General features: G+C 46.8%; 1 protein-coding gene across 3 annotated transcripts in view; it reads left to right on the top strand.

Annotated features, from left to right (window-relative positions):
* aqr (aquarius intron-binding spliceosomal factor) overlaps positions 1–12,758 on the top strand; it is a 37,627-nt gene that overhangs the window by 12,608 nt on the left and 12,261 nt on the right. For all 3 annotated transcript variants that reach the window (XM_027002385.2, XM_027002387.2, XM_035532575.1), the window contains 11 exons: positions 645–812; positions 2,857–3,026; positions 4,497–4,738; positions 4,882–5,022; positions 5,393–5,462; positions 6,497–6,607; positions 7,093–7,202; positions 9,193–9,328; positions 10,153–10,362; positions 11,494–11,631; positions 11,717–11,788. In XM_027002385.2, the coding sequence (XP_026858186.2) occupies positions 645–812; positions 2,857–3,026; positions 4,497–4,738; positions 4,882–5,022; positions 5,393–5,462; positions 6,497–6,607; positions 7,093–7,202; positions 9,193–9,328; positions 10,153–10,362; positions 11,494–11,631; positions 11,717–11,788 (1,568 nt within the window). The remainder of the gene's footprint in view (positions 1–644; positions 813–2,856; positions 3,027–4,496; positions 4,739–4,881; positions 5,023–5,392; positions 5,463–6,496; positions 6,608–7,092; positions 7,203–9,192; positions 9,329–10,152; positions 10,363–11,493; positions 11,632–11,716; positions 11,789–12,758) is intronic.

Genomic DNA, 12,758 nt, shown 5'->3' with positions numbered 1-12,758 from the left:
TTGCTTCCTGCTCACCTTCGTAAAATGGCTGCACCAGACCTTTAAATTCTTTATGCTCACTGTTTAATCACCCTTTGCCTCGTTTACTTGCTCTGCCCTATCTGTGACCTTGCTGCCTTTCCTGTCATGTCGTATTAGTTATTTATTCTTTATTTCCTAGTGTTACCCGTGGTGTAGTCGCCATGCATCACGGCCTGTTGTCCAGTCCGTAAGCTGTGCACAGTCAATGGGGTTATGCATCAGTGCAATGAAGGCAGTATGACATTGCAGTGGGACATCCTAGTAAAGGATGTTTTGTTTTGTGTTAAGAAATTTTTGCCTGAGCATTAATCAGGCTCCTAGCCCTCATTACCTTAAAAATAGAGCTCCGAGCTACTGAGAATTGCCCAGGTGCACGGTAGCTTCACAAGGCAGCGTCTCCCCAGCTCTTCCACCCCGGTCTTCGTCTTCGTATGCTGTCCTGCTCTTTGTCTCAGAGGTGTGGATTGCAGTGGTGGTGAGGGAGGGAGTCCTCCTCCCTGCCTCCCTCCGACTGCGTAATTACAGGCTTTATGTTTTAAAGATCAGCCCGTGCTGACGGAGCCCTTTCTGCACCTTGATCGCCCCCCTACCCCCACCCCTTCCTCCTCCTCCACCTTCCTCAGGCCTGCGTAAGCATGACGTCTGCTTTCTGATCACGGTGCGGCCCATGCTGCTTTACGGCACGCGCTTTGACCGTCGGCAGCCCTTCGTGGAGCAGACAGGCCTGGTGTACGTGCGGGGCTGCGAGGTGCAAGGCATGCTGGACGAGAAGGGCCGCGTCATCGAGGAAGGTAGGCCCCGCCCCTCTCCACCGCACTGCTGCCTTAACACCTGATGAGGGCACACCTGCATAAATATCGCCCCCAGTGTTTCACCAGACTAGCTGTTCAAGTACGTTCCTTTGAACCGGTGGAAGGGTTCTATAATCCTATGATATGGAAGAATTTTTCAGTAGTAGTTTCATCCATCTCTCTCAGAATGCAGAAATACTTCTAGGCCAGCATAACATTTCACATACTAGCTTCAGCTGTGTTGCTGTGCTTGCAGGCAAAGATGAAATACATACACAGTAAGAGTACATATAAATGGTGAGTAACATGTTTGGGGTTGAAGACATCCCCTTATTTCAGCAGACGTGGGGATTTTTAGTTTTTGGTACTGCGCGACATTTGATGCCATGCTACCTAAACTAATATGTTGAATCCATCACCCTCATTCTGTCACAGTGTTTTAGCTACATCCTGGCCAATTAAGATTGTTCAGTGGAAAATAAGCTTTGTACAGGTTTACGCTTGCATCTGCTTTAGAACGTTCCACAGCGGTGTAAGGACATCACCTAACCTGCTGTTGCACTGGTGTGCAAGAGTGCACCGCACATGCTAGCAGGAAATTGTGGAAGTGCGACAGTAGAACACTTTCCTGCCCTGAGGTCAGGCTCACCTGTGGAAGTCTGGTTTTAAGCGTTTAGTCCCGTCTCCAGAACCATCCCCTCTCTGACCTTATCCTGTCAAAAGTACAAGTGGCGTCTCTGTACTGAAGAGCTACAGCAGCAAACAGAGGCTGATAATCTGTCAGATTCCTACATGGTTGTTTGCATGTAGCAGAAGGCCTCCCAGGTAATGGGGTGGGGACAGTAGACCACTGTCTCTGGCTGAGGGACATCGACGTGTTGAGCCAGCATTATGGCGCTCCACCCCCATATAATTACAATGACTCCACTATAACCTAGAAAACTTTTAACTTATTACTTACCTGGAGATCAACTTAAGTTGTAGAACTGATGTGTATTTTAAGGAGCGCTGAGTCTTTATTCTTTTTTGTTCAACCTTGTACTTTAAAATGCTAAAATATGCTTAATTTGCACTTGCCTCGATTCATGTAGGCATTTAAAATACAGTAATGCTGTATATTATTTTTCTTATTTTGTAGAATGTACATCTCCAGTACTGAAATCAATTCGTGGCAGTGGAGCTAAATTTCAATTTATTGTTCCTTATTGCCTAAGGAACAGAAGAAACACTAGTGACTGCTTCATTTAAAGTAGGACATCAGGTTTAAATGATTTTTACAAAAGAAAGTCACATGTATGGATCTTCATGGGCTCAATTAATAGTAATTATTATATTAATGATTAGAATTAATTATAATTAGTAATTCATGTAATTAATTGAATACTCATGGGGGGGGTGCAAAAGTACATAAAATATAGTACTGTTTGGTACTCAAAAAAAGTGTGAAAGTACATAATATAAAGTAACACCCCCCCCCCCCCCAACCTGCAAAGTGCCCTGTGAAGAAGGATTTAAAGGAAAGAACATGTGTGAAAAGCCAGTGGGTGTACATGTGGAGTCACTTGTGTCTCCATATTCAGGCATCGCATTTAAATCATCCCAAGAGGATCCCCAGTGTCTCGACCCCTATGGGGATCAAACCTAAGCCTCTTCGCGACTCCGGGGTATCAGTAGAACGTGTCGTGCATGAGTAGCTGTACTGAGGTTCGCAGCATTAATCCATCTGCAGGATTAAAGTGCTGAGCCTTTACGAGCTCAGGAGACAGCCTGGTACAGCATGGAAACAATGGACAGGCTTGCCCTCTATAACCACAGGACCCATGTAGCAAGGATAGAATAGCTTCTCTGATCTTAGTGCCAGTACTGCCCCAAATAAATGATGCTCAGTTAAGCCAAATGGTAACTTTGACCCAAATAAACATCAGCAGGCAGCTTACTTTGACAATTTTACAGCTACACACACAGATGCTTCCCAAATGGTGTGTTACATGTGCACATCCACCTCAGTCAGCCATGTTAAAATAATCTCTGTGCTCGCCTCTAGGCCCTGATCCAAAGCCCAAACTGAAAGGTGACTCGAGGACATTCCGGGTGTGGCTGGACCCCAATCAGTACCAACAGGACATGACCAACAGTATCCAGAATGGTGCAGAGGACCCCTATGAGACCTTCAACATCATCATGCGGCGCAAGCCCAAGGAGAACAACTTCAAGGTTAGAGCCTCAGGGTCTGGAGCAGGGCCTGCTCTTAATGAAGTGACATAGGCTTTATTAACAGCACAGCCTCATTTGAGGGCAGTTCAGACTCCCCTTCTGTATGTCAGAGTTGCACGAAAGTTTGCTGCTTTTTCAATACTACAATGTAGCAAACGATTCGATCCTGTAGCATTCAATGCTTTCAGTACTGAATGTAGCCTGAGGAACTGTATCAGTATTCTGGATATGTGAATCGAATCAACGCGTGCTAATTTGATTCGGATGGGCGACACACGCAAGCTGGCTCGTGCGTCGAGAATGCAGCATTGACTTTATGCAGGCGGTAACCAAGCTAGCAAGTTCGATCTCTCATGTCCGTGACTTTTGAGAAAAACAGACTCAGTGAGTTTGTAAGTGTGGGTATATTTTGTCTACAAGATGGCCAGCCAGTCGATATGACAAAACCAGTATGTAAAAGGTATTCTAAATCTCTCACTGCTAAACCAGCAATGCCAGCAACTTGGCTAAACATTTGACCAAGAAGGAGCCTGAACTCTACAAAGAGCTGAAAAGACAACAGGTTAGCAAAATTAAAGGTTACACTGGGGGAGCTTTCTTAAGTGATTAGTGAAATGTTTCATGGAGAATATAACTGGTTTTGAGATGCTAATTACTCGTCTTATTCATATATTTGTGCAATTTCATGTGGGCTAATTTTGAATCGTAAAATATTGTTTTAATGTTTTAAACAGAGCATAGGGTATACACTTTATTATGAATGTTCTTACTCCTTTATTTTACTTTCTCAGAACACAACTTCATCCATTCAGTCTATCATATGTCTGTACTAGAGACAAAATATGGCAAAGTCTTCAAAGAAGCCTAAACAGAGCAGTCCAAGGAGAATAAGACTGATACCACACTGACGCACTGGATTTCCTAGCTAAGAACCTTATACAGGCAAAGAAACTCCCTAATGTAATTAAAGAAGATAGTTTGAAGTATTTAGTTTATTATAGTAATTTTACTTGCTTTATTTAGCAGGGTTGCATTTTCAAATCAAACTTTTGCAGTAATGTTTTTCGTTCAATCCAACAAACATTTTACATTCAGACAATGCAAGGCCTGTATGTTTTTGTGGGGTTTTTATGCCAAGGTATTGTTTTGGTATCAAGAATTGTGATGTTACACAGGGTATCAGAGTCAAAATTTTGGTATTGTGACAAGCCTAATATCTACCACATTATCAATTTAAGTAAGAATTAACAAAAGGTTATAACATGGGATGAATTGAAATGGATTTTTCATCATTAGCTTTGGTCTGCCTTCACCTCAGCTAGTTAGTTTTGTACAGATGCATTTGAAGAATGTTTTTTGCACATACCACTTTCTATTATTCTAGACATTTTATTTTTCCTTATTGTCCATTTTGTTAAAGTGTAGTGTAGGATTGTTACAGTTGGTCTAAGTAAATGCTGTCTATTCCAGGCTGTGCTGGAGACTATCCGTAATCTAATGAACACCGAGTGTGTTGTCCCTGATTGGCTGCACGACATCATCCTGGGATACGGTGACCCTGGGAGTGCCCATTACACCAAGATGCCCAATCAGATCTCATCTCTGGACTTCAACGATACATTCTTGTCCATTGATCATCTTAAGTCCTGCTTCCCAAGTTACATGATCAGCGTAACAGTGGAAGATCCAGACAAGCAGGTCCCTCCATTCAGGTCAGTTGTGCAGGCCTTCTGCTGCAGTCAGACTACCGCTTAGCTGTTCCATGACACTAAGACCAGTTAGACGTGTATTTTGGTCCAGATTCAAAATGAATTCACACTTTGATTTGAAATCTGCATATTTTGTGCCTGTTCAGAATCAAGTTCCCTGTACAGAATGCGAAGGGGAAAAGGCGGAAAACTGACATTGAAGAACAGAAGGAGGGAGATTGCACACTCATAGTGGATCCCCATGTGATTCCAAACCGGGGACCTTACCCTTATAATCAGCCCAAACGGTGAGGAGAGGTCACAACCCCTTAGTCAGGTTCAGGCCAATAACCCTGACACTATTTCCCCCCCCTGCCAATCTCCTGCGTCTCTGGACTTTGCTAGCTGTAGAGCTTTAGAAACCAATTATTTAAAGTTTACTGAAGTAGTAAGTTTATTACTGAATATCCTAAACTTCACTAGGACCAACTATAAACAAATTGGCTAGATTTATTTCTGTTTGTTACTGAATTGCATGATCAAACAAATTTCTGTAGTCCTCCTCTTAATTTAATATTGATATTGATGTACTGTTTTCAGTTGTCCTTTGAAATGAATGAATGCAGCTTGAGTGTTAAAAGCTTGATCTGATACAGATATTGCTTTATGTTTGAATAGGAACACCATCCCTTTCACCCCGACTCAGATCGAGGCCATCCGTGCCGGCATGCAGCCTGGTCTTACCATGGTACCACCTTACCTTATATTGTTGAACATTTGTCACAGGCAAACTTTTTATTTCTGTTGCGTTAAGAGAGTGTTGATTGTTGCCTGTGCACTGCTATGCAGGTTACCATGCTGGAACAGTTAAAGCAGGTTTACCCCTCGTGCAGCCTGGACTACTCACCAGTTGTAAATTCGGCAGTAACACCGGGTACCATTTTACAGCATTATTGAGAACAGTGAATCTACCCCTCAACTCACCATCTGCCCAGATTGATGTATCCCTGGAAAATGGAGGCTATTTCTCCTGGACAACCCCACCCTTCATGGGAGCAGGCGTAGTGGGGCTGAAGTACAGCCATGAGAGGCCTTCAGTGGGGTGCAGTGTCCTTGCTGCCCCTCCATGGCTGACACCATTTTCCTGATCGAGAGGTGTCCACACACTGCTGATTGCTCGCTGACGGTGGCTCTTTGCTGTTACCGTGCAAAAACCCGGAAGATAGTGTTGTAGGTGGGGCCATAGGCGGAGCCGTATAACTAAGAGGCGCGCACTTGGTTCACAATCCAGCTGTAGGCCTTGGGTTCCCCACCTTGCCCCCAGTATTAGTAATTAGTATTAGAAAAATGTGATTGGATGCAGTGTGGAAGATGCCTGGTCCAGTGATCCTTAGCTGAGCTGCAGCCACTGCCATTTCGCTCGTAATAATATGGCAGTTTTCCATCCTATCTGTGTTTGTGTTTACACCAGCCCAATCTATCCCAATTGGTCACGCTCTGCGCCAGCCCCCACCCAGTGCGGTGTTCACACTGAACCCATCCAGGCCTGATGGCTTCCTGCATTCCGCCCTTGAGCCCATTGCAGGGTGCGCAACCTCACGTGCCTGACACTGCTGCTACTTGGATGAAACCATCCATCTAGCTGTGGGGGAGGGCAATAATAGTGGTCTGGCGAGCCGAGTGCCTGCTTGCCAGATGCCCTGCATCCTGTTGAGCAGGGCCTTTCTACGTTCGTTACCTAACTGTCCTCCTTTGCCTCTTCTACTCCCCCGCTGTCTCCAGGTGGTGGGCCCCCCAGGCACAGGCAAAACCGATGTGGCCGTGCAGATCATCTCCAACCTGTACCACAATTTCCCGGAGCAAAGGACTCTCATCGTGACTCACTCTAATCAGGTAGAGCCCGACACTGCCTCCAGCCGCCAAGCCCCTCCCTACCGCTGCACCATGTCTCCAGCCCTCTACACTCCTTCATTCACATTCACCACATGATGGGTTTTTGAAATGGTATTCACAAGACAGTGATGGCTTTGTACCCTGAAATGCTCAGCTAGGGCCGAGGGAATTCTCAAACCCGGTGGCTGTCACCCAGACTGAAAAATGCTCCCGCAAACTCGTGCAGGCAAATTTCAAAGCAGTCCCTCTTCCAACAGCTCTGAATGTTTGTGTTGAATCACAGATTCCAGTCTGTCCTTACACAGCGGGGCGTCGTGTTTACATCCACATATTTTCCATTAAGTGTGGCGTCTGTTGTGGCGCTTTTCGAATCATACCCTCCACCTGGCTCTTCTGAAAGACTTCACACTGCCGGGAGAGTGCGAACAACCCACTTGTAGTTAATGTGTGTAAACCCAGCCTGTGTATGCAATCTTCCCACCCAGGCGCTGAACCAACTGTTTGAGAAGATTATGGCCCTGGACATCGATGAGCGCCACCTCCTGCGTCTGGGCCATGGAGAGGAGGAGCTGGAGACTGAGAAGGATTTCAGCAGGTGAGGGTGGTAGGCAGGGCATAATCCCAGATGGCCACACATGCGCAACTTCGCTGAAAACGAGTTGGTGCATTGGTGGGAATGGTGCGACCACATCTGCTCTACAGGGGCGTGAATGCACTATGCAGATAACAGGAGGCCCAGCTAGATGTCGAGGGGGAGGACTAACAATATTCAAATTCCACTGGGTCTCTGGCCCAGTGGCAAGAGGAAGGAGAAAGTGTGGAACATAATTAACACTGTGGAAGATGAGAAAAGAAAGGTCCTGTCCAAGTCCAGCAAGGGATGTTTACAGCACCAGCAAAAAAATATATTATCATTTAACAGCCACACCGTTTAAAAAGAATCGAAATAAGAGTAAAGAAAAATGTTTGGCAGTTCAGTGTTCTTAACTGATCCAGATTTATTTTTCCCGCTATACTTAGGTAAAATCTTTGACTGTGTGTGTGTGTGTGTTGACTGTACCCCTATGCAAGTGTAGACCGTTTCACTACAGGGGTGTAGAGTAAAGGAAAGTAAAGCAAAGTTTATTTATATAGCGCTCTTTATACATGTCCGCATCCAAGCCCCAGTAGATCAAGCCAAAGGTGACAGTGGAGAGGAGAAACTCCCTAAGAGAGGAAGAATCCTCAAGAGGAACCAAGACTCAAAAAGGGGACCAATGGTCCTCTGGTCGACTCCAGACAGCATTATGACATGGATGGAAAAGAACAAAAAATAACTAATCTGAACTAGAACTAATACAGCAAGTGGGGGGATTATAGTGGCATCATAGTCTTTAATACTCGTGAGTGACATGCCAATAGTGTGTCTATGTCTGGCACCAGATCTGGTGGAAGGGCAGCTCTGTAAGGACAAGGGTTTCCCTCGTCAGGCACGCAAACAACCTCGCTGTGGTAGAGACTGGTCCAGGGACAGATTGGCTGGAAGGCAGACGACCTCATGGATGTACAGACTGGTCCAGGTTATGATCCAGTTTAGTTTAAGGATCGGAGATGTATAAGGGTCCACTATGTGGGTGTAGGCCACTTCACTGCATGGGTCTAGACCGTATCTCTACATGGGTGTAGACCGTAACTCTATGTGGGTGCAGACGGCGGCGTGACTCCTGGAGCCCCTTGCCCTCATACCACCTGGCCAGTGTACCTTTAGCAAACCTCCTATTCTCATTTGCACCAGAATGTCAGGTTTCCATTATAGATATTTGCAGCTAAAATGCATTTGAAAATCTCAACCTCATTTTAAATCTCTGAGGTACAGTCTACAATCTATTTATTTTTATTTTTTATTTATTTATTTATTTTAATTGGAAACATTGGACTGTAGTACAGTGGGACAGCTTGTAAGCCCTGTTCATAGCACAGTGTGTGTGTTCTCCTGCAGCTTGCTCCCTGGCTTTAGCTGTGGGGACCTGCCTCATGCCCCTCATGCCCTGAGCTGTACTGATCATTACATGATTAACAAGGTAGCCAGTGTGTCAGGCCGGGAGAACACACTCGGCTTCAGTTGTGCTGCACAGCATATGGCCATAAATAGTGTGTGTGTCTGTGTGTGTCTGTGTGTGTCTGTGTGTGTGTGTGTGTACGTGTACATGGTACTTAAGCTTCCCGGTTTATACAGTCAGGATCACAATGAGTGAGTGTGTATCTACTCCTGTTCTCCCTTTATTACTCTCCACAAACATTTTGAGAGTATTGGATCCTTAGGTCTGAGATTCTATGGTTAGTAAGGGCTGAATAGTGGCGACATGGTTGACCACTCAGGATTTACCATATGATTGATATAATGTACATTTGGGAATAGTGGGAAATATTGGTTTTATTCATAAAGGAATTGCAGTAAATACTTTTTTTTTTTTTTCCCCTTTGTGCAGTTTTGCATTGAGTGTTGAAGGTGGTATATACCAACAGGCCAAGCAGCAGCCATGGCTGTATTTTTGCAAACTAGCCGCCAGCGTGGAGACCTAACAACCCGGCGTCTCGCCCCTCAGGTACGGGCGTGTGAACTACGTGCTGGCCCGCAGACTGGAGCTTCTGCGGGAGGTGGCGCGCCTGCAGGAGAGCCTGGACGTCCCAGGGGATGTGTCCTACACCTGCGAAACCGCCGGCCACTTCTACCTCTACCAGGTACTGTACTGCCTGCCCCCCGAACGGTCCCCGAGCCCACCAGCGCAGGTGTAATTACCGCACATACCGAGGCACAGGGGCAGGAATTACCAGCTCAATCGCAAAACCCTTTTGGCCTTTTCCGATTACATCAGCAACACTGCCCAAAATAGAGCTGTCCCTCACAGGGCTAAGACAAAGGCAGCCCACTGAGGGGCTGCCTCCAGCACAGGCCCTGTGCAGGTGAACATGCAGGGAGATAATGAGTGTTTGGAGGGCAGCCTCGTCCGCTGGAGTAGCTGGCGGTGGGGGGGAGGGTATAGTAGCCCCGCCCTTTCAGCTGGAGTAGCTAGAGAGGGGGTGGGTATAGCAGCCCCGCCCTGATGGAGCACAATAGCTCTGCATGCTTGCGTTTCAGACACCTCATTCTGAGAAGTTAATGTCAGCACTCCAGTGTCCTTTGCTTGTGTGGGTGGTGGTGGTGTATTTTTATTTATTTATTTATTTACCTTTCCTTCTCAGTTTTCACATCGTTGCATTAGTCTCAGCTCTGTGCCTTCTATGTTTGCTACACACACTATACTGTCGGGGGGGGGGGTGTCCTATGAGCCATAAGCCTGATACAGCCTGCAATAAAACATGCACAGTAGTAATTAAGCAGGGTATCCTGCTGGGAAGAGCCCGTGACATTCTCAGGCAGTAAAACATCTCACACTCCACTCTATCAATCCTTTTTTCCTCTCTACTCTCTTACTATCTCACTTTTTTCTTTTTCTCTTTGTGTGTGTGTGTGTGTGTGTGTGTGTGTGTGTGTCTGTCTCTCCTCCCTTCCTCTCCTGCTGCAGGTGATGTCTCGCTGGGAGGAGTACATGAGCAAGGTCAGGCGTAAGCCGGGCCAGGAGGTGACCCCGCAGGATGTGGCCTCACACTTTCCCTTCCATAAGTACTTCTCCAATGCACCCCAGCCTGTGTTCAAGGGCAAGACATACCAGGAGGACATGGACATAGCAGAAGGCTGCTACCGACACATCCGCAAGATCTTCACCCAGCTGGAGGTCAGTGTGCATGGTCTCAGGCCATTGGGCAAGTCCTTAGGTAGTCACCAGCCAGTTGGGTGCTCGTGGTCGTCTGAATAGATAGGCATAGCAAGAACAGACTTCTTGTTATTGAGTGACACTAATCAAAAGTCCTGCTCTAAAACATCTTGCCACCTTCTCTTTATGTAGACACATTAACAAGAGAAATACATTGATAAACTAATTCATAATATATAAATGTCTGTCAACTTCTCTGCATCTTCTATTTTTGTGCTCAGTGCTATGCTAGGGGTTTTCAGTTCAACGAATCCAGAAGCTTCTAGTTTGTATTCATCCATTCCTTTACGCCCATATTACTCTCATCCTCCATTTTTTCTCTCTGCCTCCATCCATTCATATGAGCAAGGGTGCCAAAAAGCAGAGGTTCCTTGTAATAAACCGAACTTGAACTAGCGGAGCATCACGTGTCTCCTAAACCGAGCATTAAAGTGCTGGCATTACCATATAATCCATGCCTGTGTTTTTTCCATCATGGAGGTCTGAAACGGAGCCCATGCCGGCACGTCCCTTTTAGTTCATTTGCTACGACGGATGCCTCTGAGGCACGACTGTAATGGACACGGGGTTCTCGTGTTTCAGACGGCCTGCTACAGCAACGCTGCTTCTGCTCTTCCAGCCCCAGCACAGGAAGCAGCTCGGCCACCGTGGGCCCTGAACGGACAGGCGTGCGGCGCAGAAAATATCCTCATCAATACAGCACGTTTGGATCGGTTTAATATTAAAATAGTAACATATCAAATATTTATGACCTGCTGGCCTAAGAGACGACTGGGTTTTGACCACCACAGGAACCAGCATGCTGGTTAGCCCCTCTCCTCCAACCCCTTTCACATGGCAAGGCAAAGCTGTGATAGTGAGGGCATTAACCCCCTTATCTGTCAGTGAAAACAGACAGCATTTACTTACAATAGATGACAGGAAATTGATTGGAAAATGATCCCAGGCTAGCTGCAAAAAACTGGCTGGCTGATTTTTCAAAAAAAAAAGTGGTTGATGCAGCCTTCGTCTTTGTAAGCGTCTGTAGCCCCTGCCAATTGTAGGTGTGCCAGTAGTAATAGTGAAGGCCTCTGCCTGTTTTCTTTCCTGCAGGAGTTCAGGGCGTTCGAGCTTCTGCGCAGTGGCCTGGACCGATCGAAGTACCTGCTGGTGAAGGAGGCCAAGATCATCGCCATGACCTGCACGCACGCCGCCCTCAAGCGTCACGACCTCGTGGAGCTGGGCTTCAAGGTAGGTGCTCCAGTGCGAGAAACAGCCTGCCGACATATGCCGCCCTGCTGAGCACATCATCACACGACTTTGCTCTGTGTTCCAGTACGACAACATCCTGATGGAAGAGGCAGCTCAGATCCTGGAGATTGAAACCTTCATTCCTCTCCTGCTGCAGGTACGTCCTCGCTTTGTTCCCCACCTTCAGCTAGGAACACGTCTGTCTTGACTCTCAGACTGCCCCTCAGCTGGGCTTGGGGTGGCTTGTTAACCGTAAGTCGACATAGCAGTTCATTTGGGTTTCAGTTACTTCTCATACAGCTAGTTTGGTTTCCACACCAACATGCCTCTTAATGCGTGCCACGATTAATGTGCCCTGCGGTCATTTTTCCCCCGGTAACCTCTCGACAGCTGATTGGACAACACACAATTTCTGCACGTTCCCAGTGTCTGCGGCGAGCCCTCGTTACGTATGGCTGAGCCTTATTAGTCGTGGCTAACCTCCATCGTCGCTGCGGGAGAGGAGCACTCTGCTCTGCCACTGCACTCACCAAGAGCTCTCCCAGTTTGCCCAAGTTACGGGCTGTCGGGCAGCAGAGCTGCTCACACACACAGATGTGCTGGTGGGTGCCTGCAAGAGGAGTCAGAAAGAGTCAGGCAGTAACCATTGAAAGAGTCAGGCCTAAAAATGGAGCAGCTCACTGAAGGTCAGAGCATATGGACACGTGTGGGGGGGGGGGGGGGGGTTTGGTGTGAAGCAGCAGGCTGGGAAGGCTCCCCCATTCACCCAGGCTGGCTCCGATGACAGTCAAAGGCTCTTCTTTCTGCTCCCGGCCACCTGGTCAGCTTGGCTAGATGCTCTGCAGAGCCAAGGCTCTTGATGTAGTTACCCAGCTAAGTTGGAGTAATGACCTGAGTCCACATTTGGCTCCCACCTCCAGTCCTTTGGACCATCTATTCTGTACACTTTGATGTCTTGGATAATTTACCGCATCTGCCTGTTCTAGAAGTAATTCCTGAGTTAGGTTAGAGGTAAATCATGAACCTGTCTGCCACTACATCCACTAGAACCTGAGAACCTCCTGTGTTGGTCTGCTCTGAAACATGGCCTGTCTTTTAACTTAATGTCATTTTGTAGATGTAATATG

The sequence above is a fragment of the Electrophorus electricus genome, chromosome 13 (assembly GCF_013358815.1).
Source record: "Electrophorus electricus isolate fEleEle1 chromosome 13, fEleEle1.pri, whole genome shotgun sequence".
Lineage (NCBI taxonomy): Eukaryota > Metazoa > Chordata > Actinopteri > Gymnotiformes > Gymnotidae > Electrophorus > Electrophorus electricus.
This window is presented reverse-complemented; position numbering and strand designations above follow the sequence as displayed.